Here is a 10,011-nt window from a genome sequence, read left to right on the forward strand (position 1 = left end):
GAGGAGGGAGAGACAGAATGAATTTCTTGATTAAAATTAGATTTTTTAAATGAAAGAGTCTACTCTTCACTTGCAAGTAAAATGCTGCTTTGTTGACATTCAGGAACTGTCTGTATTTTGAATGTACCAGATGAAGAAATATACTTAAGACACATGCACCGCAGAAGAAAAAAAACAACATAAAAACCCATAATCAGTCTGTTAATGATGTGCCTTGATTAATCATAATTCAAGAATTTACCTCAGTTTTATAACTTTTTTCAGTGATCAGTACAAGCGTAATCCTTTGTTCCTGTCAGTTAAGAAAACAGATTTTCAGTTTTGCTTATTAACCTATGTCTTGTTTTTCAAAATCTTTACAACTTACAGTGCTTGAAAGTCACAATAAGTCACAAATAAAATGCAACTTGTATTTGAAATGTGCACTTTGGGCCACTTGACGTTGCTGTCTTTGACTGGAGACATTTTCAAAAATTTAAATATTCATGAATGAGTTTTTTAAGACGCTAATTTAGTGACAACGTCCCGGGACGTTCCAGGCCAGCTATTGCACTGCACATGTGAATGCGTGGTCCTTAAGAGCAGCTCAGACTCCAACCGGCTCCAGCTCGGAGTGGAAGGAAGGATGCTGTTACCTGTGCACGTGGCAGGTGCAGGTGAAGCTCAGCCAGTGGCCTTATTTCTCTGACTTTCCTCCTCCCGTGTCTCTTTTAAACGTCCCCACAGAGTTGCTTCCTTACAGAAACGGGGGGCGCCGGCGCTGGTGCTGGGGTGTGCACCGTGGAGCCTGGACTCGGAGCACACAGACGCGTCCCCGCCGCCTGTCACCTCCGCGCGCAGGCCGGCCAGAGTCGCGGCCAGATGGCGGCGGGGTGCGGGGACCCTTTGTGCGCCCGAGCGCGCCTGTGAGTGCAGCGCGGCCGCTGGCACCGGAAGGTTCATACTGCGTCTGAAAGGGGACAATGGAGGCTGGAGATGGCGACACTGCAGAGACCGAGTTCATTTGTCATGCGGGCCCTTTCACCGGGGCTGTCATGCGAGCCTCCTGCTTTGATCAGCGGAGGGTGGCGGGAGCCCGCGGAGGCCGCGGCGCGCTCGGGCGCCCTTGGCGGCTCCACGCCCCCTTCCGGAGGGAGGCGCGGGACGCAGCCCGCTGCACCTTGACCCGTCTAGACGGTCCGCACGTTTTTGTCTCCGTTACCAAGGGCGAGGGGTGCTCTTTGACCCGCGCCCGGGGCGGACGTGGTGGCCAAAGGGTCCTGCTGAATCCTCGCCGGATTCCGGAGGGACGGGGCGCCCGGGGACGCGCGCCTGCTGTTCCCCAGGGAGCTGCCGCGGAGCCCGCCGGGGAGCAGGGACTTCCCGTGAGCTCCTCGTCCTCTCTCGGCCCCGCCCCCACTCCAGCCCCGGGCACCCCACGGCTGCAGCGGGTGGGCGGGCGGCCCAGAGCGGAGGCAGGGGGTGCAAGACTTTGGGCTCCCCGACTTCTCCCTGGACTGCAGGAGAGTTTCGGAGCAAGTCAGGAGTCCCCTCCCTCCCTCTGTCCCCCCCAACTCTCTCTCTCTCTCTCTCTCCCCGAGAAGTGCATAGTTAATAACAGCCCTTTCCTGTGATTCTTGCTTTATTCTGCAAGTTCAAAGACTTGTTAAAGTGAGTATAGGCACAGGGAGAGTTTCTAGTTTGAATGTAAGTTTATTCTGTCCACTTTCAAATGCATGCACTTTTTAAAGCTAGAATTTAAGCTAACCCCTTACGTGACGTAAATAATATCATGGTGTAAATATTGCATTCGGAACTTAATGCGTATTTGCACTGGTGGGATTGTGTGTGTTTCCATGTGTACTCACTGGAAGGCCTTTGAGACAGCATTAACGTTAAGACACGTTTCCTCGCGGTGCTTCTCACAGGTTCCCCTGGCCCAGTCAGAAGCGTTCCTAGCGGACCTCTTGGATAAAGTATGTGAGCGAATGAACGACTACAAGCTCGAAGAGGACCCTGTGACTAAGGAGAGGACTTTCAAGAGATTCGCTCCAAGGAAAGGAGACAAAATATACAAAGAATTTAAAAAATTCTTTTTTTATTCTGACGCTTACAGACCTTTGAAATTCGCGGTAAGCTCTCTTCTGGGCAGATGAACCCATGAACATATTCTTTTTTGGTTGTTTGCTACTGTCTCGTTGCTGTTGAGTTTCCAGACCTTGAACATTAAAATGCACATTGAAATGTTATCTGTTTACTTTGTTGTCCTGCTGCTGCTTGCGGGTTAACCGTGCATTTGGTCATCCCCTTTTGAGACACCTGAGGGGCTGTGGTATTCGTGATGATCGATGGAGACGTGCAAGTGACATTTTACAGAAAGTGCTGTCCACAAGTCCCAGTGGCTTTAAGACACTGTCTGCTCACTGTTTTGCTCAAATCCCTTTGCTCATGTGGGGACTCAGGAGTGGTTTCAGTCCGTCCTGTCGCCAAGGACGGTCTCACTGGTTTCCACATGAGGAATCAAGGGCTGTGGTTTCTAGGTTAAAATCCAGATGAAAACGAGTGTCATTTTTAAATATTTATAGCCAGTGATGGAGGAACAGTGATGCAGTGGTCTCTTTTTTCCCTGAGGCTGCGCAGAGGAGAGAGCGTTTTTTCCTGAGTTAATTCGAATATTAGCACAAACTAAGTTAAACAAAGGCTTAGGTACGATAGCTGGCCTAATGCCAAATGTCCTTCTACTACAATGTTTATTTTACACGACTGCTGGCCTCTGGCTTGCTAGAATGTGTCTGGCCAAATATATTGCAATATATTTCACTTTACTTAATGCTGTTGAATTCGGACAAAGTGATGGGCAGGCCTGTTTAAAAAATGTATTAAGTTCATGCCTGGGCTGAAATGCCAGGCATACTGAGACCCTGAAATACGGGCTTTCGCTGACTTTTGAAGATTTCACTTTAATTAGAAAGTAAGGACAATAATTCAGGGTGCTGCGGAACAGGAACGGCAGAGAGGAAGTGTGTTTGTGCTTCACAGGCCTTAAATAAACACATTATAGTGGAATTTAAATATGTGAAATGCCATTTCAAATTTTTACAGTCTTGCTTAATAAACTCAGAAAATGATTTCCAAGTCTCTAGTGAATGCCCTTCAGAAACTTCACAGTTCCTAAAAGTGTAGTCTGGTAGCTCTTTAACGGAGAAGAGTACTCTAGTGAGAATTTAAGATTTTCAAACACGGGCAAATGTGAGCTCCTTCTTTTCTGAAATATCAGATTTTTTTTTTTTGGAAAGTGAAGTGAAATTTTGGCTGGATCTCTAAATGGTGTGAAAGAAACGTCCCCAAGCAACTGCCAGGCTTGTTCTGCACAGTGAAGTTGAAGATGCATTTGTTTTGATTGCTGAGAAGGCTTCATTGTTCTCCCACTTTCAAACCACAAAACGAGTTATTATGTTAAGTCTGAAGGAAACTGTCTCAACCATTTGAAGGAGCTGCGTTCTTTAAAATGTTTAAAAGTAATAATAATAAAAACACTGAGACTTTTCAGCTCCTAACACGGGGGACCCATTTCTTCCTATGACTTGAATTCCAATTCAAGGGAGAGAAACAAATACAAAGAGCCCTGTTCCTTCCTCATCCTCCCACGTCTTCTAGCACAACTGATCATTTAATGAAGTTAATGACTCAGTGGACATTCTGGGGAGAAGGTTGATTCAGTGCAATGATGTATTAAAGCAAAAGGGCTCATAAAAATGGACCACCTTAGTTCCATGATTTCATATTTTGAGCTAATAAGATGTTGCTAAGTCCTTCCTAACAAGGTTCTTCCTGCATCTTGTACACATGTGTTGTTGTTATGTTTCTACAGTGTGAAACTATAATAGAGGAGTATGAAGATGAAATATTCTCACTTATCGCCCAGGAGGCACACTATCTAGCTGACAAGCTGTGCACTGAAAAATCAGGTACTGTGTCTGATGTAACATGTGCTCGCTCCGCGCTCTCCCTGCACGGCTCCCACTCAGCCTTGCAGCGTCGTGTCTGCAGGCCGAGCCTCACTGCTCCCCGGAGCCGGTCCCCTGCACCAGAAACGACCCGTGTGAGAGGACACAGATAAGCAGAAGCCACCGGGCCGTGGGCCTCACGCTTGCTACCTCCTCTCCTTGACATTTGAAATGAATTCCAAAATACTTCATGTCCAGTCGTTCAGGAGTTCACTCTTGCTCAGAATTAGACCAATCCAAAGCACTTGCTTTTTTAAAACTTTTAGAAATTGGATTTTCCATCCTGGACCAGGAAAGGAGAACCTTGTTTTATGACTTGAGTATTTGCCCTTCCAGCAGAAGGTGGGATTTTTATTTTGTAAGAAATTCTTCAAGTTGTTTTTTGTTGTTGGGTTGGGGGGGGGGGCTAGATTTTTTTTTTTTTTTTTTTTTTTGGTGGGGGGGGGGGGGGGGGGCTAGATTTTTTTTTTTTTAATTTTTTAGGTTCTCTTTCTAGAGTATATACTTCTGAAATATTTTTTTTTCTGGCTCAGAGGGTAAAAAATTTATTTAATCGTAGTTTTACACACACACTCAAAAACTAGAAAAACAGCGGAACTTTATTTACTACATATAAAGTTGAATTCCATTACCACTGGCCTTCCCCCGTTTGTGTGAACATACATATTCTAGTCATATCCTTTCGAAACTGTTTATTACATTTATGAGAATACAGTACAAGTTGTGCATTCTTTTTTGGTATCTTTGGGAAGAAAATGAATGGGCATCTATGAAGACAATGATTTAAAGCAATGGAGTACTTGTAAGCAATGTGGAAGCTTGAGACATTTAGCATTTAGCCATTGTTTATGACAAAGTATAATACACCTGCATCCACTGTATGAAATTTAGTGCCAAAATAATAGTTACTGCACATTCGTATGATAAATATTTACTAATATTTAGTAAATAAAAATAATACTGCACATTTGTAGATAAATATTTATGTCATTAAAAGTTATTAAGCAAGAGGGTCATAAATCCCCCATTAACAGAACAGATAGTTTTCTTATTCTGAGTAGATAATTGGGTTTTTTTCTGTTTAAAATCCAACTTTAATGGGACTTTGCAGAAGAATGCAGTGAAATAATATAGTCAGAATTGTTTAGGAGTCTGAGATTTTTTTCTTTGACGTTGGATATATAATGTAGAAATCTGTGAAGTTCACATAAGTTCATGGCCACAATTTTCCCAAAAAAAGTGTTTTTAAAGTTTTCAAACAATTCAGAGATGTATGTATTCATTAAGATATAAGCAAAAATTTGATGCACAATATATGAATTTTTTTTCTATTTTTCCCCTATAAAGGGTTTGGGCTTGTCATAATCATCTATATGAAAAATGCAAATAATTTGCTACATCAGTCTTCATTCCAGTGTTCCACGAGGACTTGAAAAAGTTTCACCAACTGTTTACGGCAGTAGTCACTTCTAAATAGTAAGATTCTGGGGAAAGACTCTGCTCCAAGATTCAGCAGTTTGACTTAATTTCAATAACATTAACTACCTCTCTTTATTCCCCCTGAATATTTATAATTGGAAATAAGAACTAGCATGAACCTTGAGAAAATACAAGCTTGAAGAATAAACCTAACATGTGTAGTATTGATAGTATAAAATAAAACATGATTAGGTAATCCTTAATTAGCATTTGATTTTTTAAAAAACTGATTAAGTACTTGCCACTTTAAGCAGAACCACTGAGCGAAATGGTAACACTCAACAGTAGAGACTGCCCCATGGCTGTGCACGGTGGACGGGATGGAGTCCTTCCAGGCTGTGTTTCTTCATGGAATATATTTATGGATGTTCTAAACCATTCATAAGTTAAAAGTGAGAGTAAGTTGACTTTAAAAAGAGACTAGACATCACTTCCCCTAAAAAAACTGCTGTTGAAGTAAGTTAACCCCACAATGACAAGGTGGAAAATTTTTTCGAACTTAAAAATTATTGCCAGAAAAAGCTAAAACAACACGTCAATGATAAAAATTCCTCTGAGCATCTGCAGCCACTAGGAAGCAATACATTTTAACATATTGGAATGGTTTCAGACCACTGTGTACAAGGTGGGACGTACAAGGTGGGACTTTCATATCATAGAAGAACTTCAGATGCATTCAAATGTAATTTAAAATACAAGTACAGTAAGTTTCCTACGACAGCACAGCATTTATGCTCTGTTTTGTAAAGGCAATACTTTATCTTGTTTTATTATACAACAGCTTTGCTATGACATGATCTCCACAGTTTAAATGATGTTTTAAAGATGTGACTATGTGTGCGTGTGCGTGTGTATTGGAGGTTACGAAACTGTACATAAACCAATAACTATTTACTGAGCGTATACTATGTGCAAGACAATGTACTGAGAGCTGTTAAAATGTTCACGTACTGCTTTTAGGAAGACAAATAATTATTTACAAAACAGATATTTCTAGAACTGGAGATTTGATTGGAAGTTTAGTCCCTATCTATACCTTATATACTCTTTGTGTATATATGAATTTTGTATTTTTCCTACTTAATGTAGATCATTTCGCTTTATTTGTAATAATTATATGTGAGCAGATGACGGTGCATTCACAGACTCTTCAAAACATTAAGGTTATAGCATTCACCCTACGCACAAAAATAAATGGGGAAAAATGCAGAAAACATACCTTATGTCAAATTTAATGTGACTATGTCTGGGTTAAAAAATAACACATCAGTGAGATTTTCATAAACATTATGTGTCATCTTTCTGATGAATGAAAAAAATCTTAATGAAAGATTATAAGACTACAGAGGGATCCGTGGATGCCAACAGTTTTATACAACAAGCAGAATAACTGTTAATACTTACACTCTTCTTGAATATGAGACAAAGTAGTGGTAGGTTATTCCTCACATCATCCCTTTTTTTCTAGGCAAACAGTAAAAGTAAGTTTATTAGATTTTCCTGGTGGAATATCTGGTGTCATATAACCCACACTTCTCCAGATGGTCATTTGGGTGTCTTGAATTCAAAATGATTAAGATCTGAATATAATATAGAGTCATGATTAAAAATACAGCATATTCCATTCTAGGTGAGGAACTTGTCACTGTAGATTCTGGATAAATGAATACTCTTGCATTCGTAGAGGTATTTGTAAAATAGCCTGTGTGAGGGTAAACATATAAATGCATAAATATACTCTGTACATCCTTCTGTTCTGATGTCAAATCTTAACACTTAAAAACTTCATGACTGACAAATTTCCCACATAACCATTTTGAGTGCAATATATGGGAAAAAAATCAAGTATCTAGAAATGTTTAGCTTACATTTACAGTAAGAGCATTTTTTACCTTTTTTGTGTACACTTCCTAACACTAATGGAGGTGTTAAATTTTAATATATAAAATAATTGCTTTCAATGGCTAGCATATTTTAAATAAATTATGTAGCCCAAATAATCCATAACCTTCTAAATAAAGTTGGCATTAATTGCTTTCAATTGGAAAAGTAGTATGTACCAAAGTGCTAGTTGCTTGTCTGGTCCTTAGATTAAATGCCAAGTGTACTGTACCCCTTACAAGGTATGAAATGTCTCTGAGCGATCTTTAAATACTCCCATAGCCAAGGGTGAAATGACACAATACCTTGGCCTTGCTTTAAAATATTCCGGCCAAAAAGACTGGAACACAAGACAGGAATAGAGGAGCATTGGTCATAGTTGAAGCTGGGTGTGGGTACAGGGGAGTAGATATACCCTTCTTTCTACTTTTGTGTATATTTTGAATTTTCCGTAATAAATGTTTTAAAAAATATGCTTCCACCAGAATGTACCTTTTGCAAAATGTAACTCACTTAATGGGCTGGTATTTAATTTGATTGTGATGTTATCTAATTTTTTTTTCCAGATCTGTGTGAATCTTCTACTAATCATACTGAACTCTAGGAATGACGTGCTACTGGTTATAGAGAGGAGTAAAGTCACATCCCCAAAGGTCAATGTCTGATTTTATGTTTGCATGTCGTCTTTCGTGATAAGAAGTTTTTGTCTGATTTATGCCATGTTTGTCTCATGTATGATATCTTTTGGAAAATCTGTTATTTGGAATACTGACAAACCTTGACTTTTTCTATAGGTGAAGCTGAGAAGTACATAAAACTTAAATGACCGTTGCAGATTTTGATAAAAACAGGCTTAGCAATAAAGTTAATTTGGCAGTGGGAAAAAAAGTGAAGAAATACCATAAACTAAACAGGGATTTTATAATCTGTACTGTATATTTCGTAGCAAATGTATATGCATACAAACAAGTGTAGTATGCCATTTGATAAGAACTTGATTTGATTTCTCAAATATTTCACTGGCCATGAATTTAAGAAAATATATTGCAACCAATTCCAGACTCCGTCTTCTGGGTTGTGGATGGCCATTGGTGAAAGAAATGAACCCACTTTTTAACAGGAGTGAAATTTAAATTTCTAGAAATCATAAGGCTAAAAAGTTCTTCATCTCTGAAACTTAGTGGAATGCTTAAAAAATAATGAATGTTTTTTTATGGTGAAAATAATTACATTGGCCTTTCTAAAACACACATTCTGGGTTCAGATGATTTCAAATGTTGATTTATTATGACATAATGTATTAAAAGATGACACTTGGCCATGAATTTAAGAAAATATATTGCAACCAATTCCAGACTCCGTCTTCCGGGTTGTGGATGGCCATTGGTGAAAGAAATGAACCCACTTTTTAACAGGAGTGAAATTTAAATTTCTAGAAATCATAAGGCTAAAAAGTTCCTCATCTCTGAAACTTAGTGGAATGCTTAAAAAATAATGAATGTTTTTTTATGGTGAAAATAATTACATTGGCCTTTCTAAAACACACGTTCTGGGTTCAGATGATTTCAAATGTTGATTTATTATGACATAATGTATTAAAAGATGACACTAGTGACCACGTTTTGTTTTGCTGCAAAGTGTCCTGGTTTTTTTTTTCCTAAAGATTTTTGGTTAATATATGTAGATTAGTATGTAGATTTTACTACTAAATAACCTATCATTCTTCTATATGAATGTTCCGTGAGGTGTGGAGATGGAAGGAGAGGTGAGACGTGGTGGGAAATTACCTTTTGACCACACTTCATATAATACAAAGTATAGGGACAGCCACTCTTGGACATTTCATTGTCTCTGTTAAATTTGCATTCAATGGAATCCCACTTTGTTATTTAAGATGTCAGGGTATAGTCTACACCTGTTTTAAAAAGAAAGTACCATTGTTGCCAGTGAGAATTGAGTGGGTGGGATGATGCACATTCTGCCTGGAAAGAGATAAAACTGTGTGCCACATTGTGACATAATTGCCCAGAAATCACACCCAGTATTTAAATCATTCAACTGGCTCTTCAGCAGGAAACGATTCTTAAATTTAGGAGCATTTACCAGAATTAAAGGGAAGAGATTTCCACTTTCCTCTCCCACCCCCCACCCCCAACTCTTATTACAAGTCAGATTTTTAAGTTACTTATTTGGGAATCTGAGAAAGTGTGTACTTTTTTGGGGTATGTGTGGGGCTGGGTACATATTATAGATCATATATAACTGAACAAACGCGCACTCCAGCTGGTATAAAATGCAAATAGGATTTAAGGACAATCAGCACCATTTTCCAGTAGGGTAGTAAAATTGTTATTTAAGAACAGTCTCTATATCATTATTTAAACATCTATTTAAGATTGATCTAGTATTTGTAGTAGTAAGTGATGAGCATTTTTCTAAGCTGGGCTTTCTTAGTAAATGCACTAAACAGAAACATTATTTCTTAAGACATAAGTGACCTTTGCGGGAACCTAGGGGGAACCGTGACAGCTTAAGAAAGCTTTCGTGAAAAATGTAACGATTGTAATTGTGGAAGTAATTCATACTCTCATGGACGATCATTAAAAATTCTCAGTATAGACAATATTGAGGCTAATGGTGGAAGCTGAGAAGACGTGGCTACCGT

General features: G+C 39.4%; 1 protein-coding gene across 1 annotated transcript; it reads left to right on the plus strand.

Moving 5' to 3' along the window:
- Positions 1-1,931: 1,931 nt before the first annotated feature.
- Positions 1,932-7,950, plus strand: CNPY1 (canopy FGF signaling regulator 1). The gene is made up of 3 exons (XM_008567078.1): positions 1,932-2,111; positions 3,851-3,947; positions 7,913-7,950. Exons 1-3 carry the CDS (start codon positions 1,968-1,970, stop codon positions 7,948-7,950), a joined length of 279 nt encoding a protein of 92 aa, XP_008565300.1. The 5' UTR covers positions 1,932-1,967.
- Positions 7,951-10,011: the final 2,061 nt, after the last annotated feature.

Source organism: Galeopterus variegatus, unplaced genomic scaffold (genome assembly GCF_000696425.1).
Source record: "Galeopterus variegatus unplaced genomic scaffold, G_variegatus-3.0.2 Scaffold292, whole genome shotgun sequence".
NCBI lineage: Eukaryota > Metazoa > Chordata > Mammalia > Dermoptera > Cynocephalidae > Galeopterus > Galeopterus variegatus.

Excerpts from the sequence above, each read along its gene's own strand:
- CNPY1 (XM_008567078.1), top strand. The coding sequence starts at position 1,968 with ATGAACGACTACAAGCTCGAAGAGGACCCTGTGACTAAGGAGAGGACT. Across the intron at positions 2,112-3,850 it reads ACAGACCTTTGAAATTCGCG|TGTGAAACTATAATAGAGGA; the intron begins GTAAGCTCTCTT and ends ATGTTTCTACAG. Across the intron at positions 3,948-7,912 it reads GCTGTGCACTGAAAAATCAG|ATCTGTGTGAATCTTCTACT; the intron begins GTACTGTGTCTG and ends TTTTTTTTCCAG.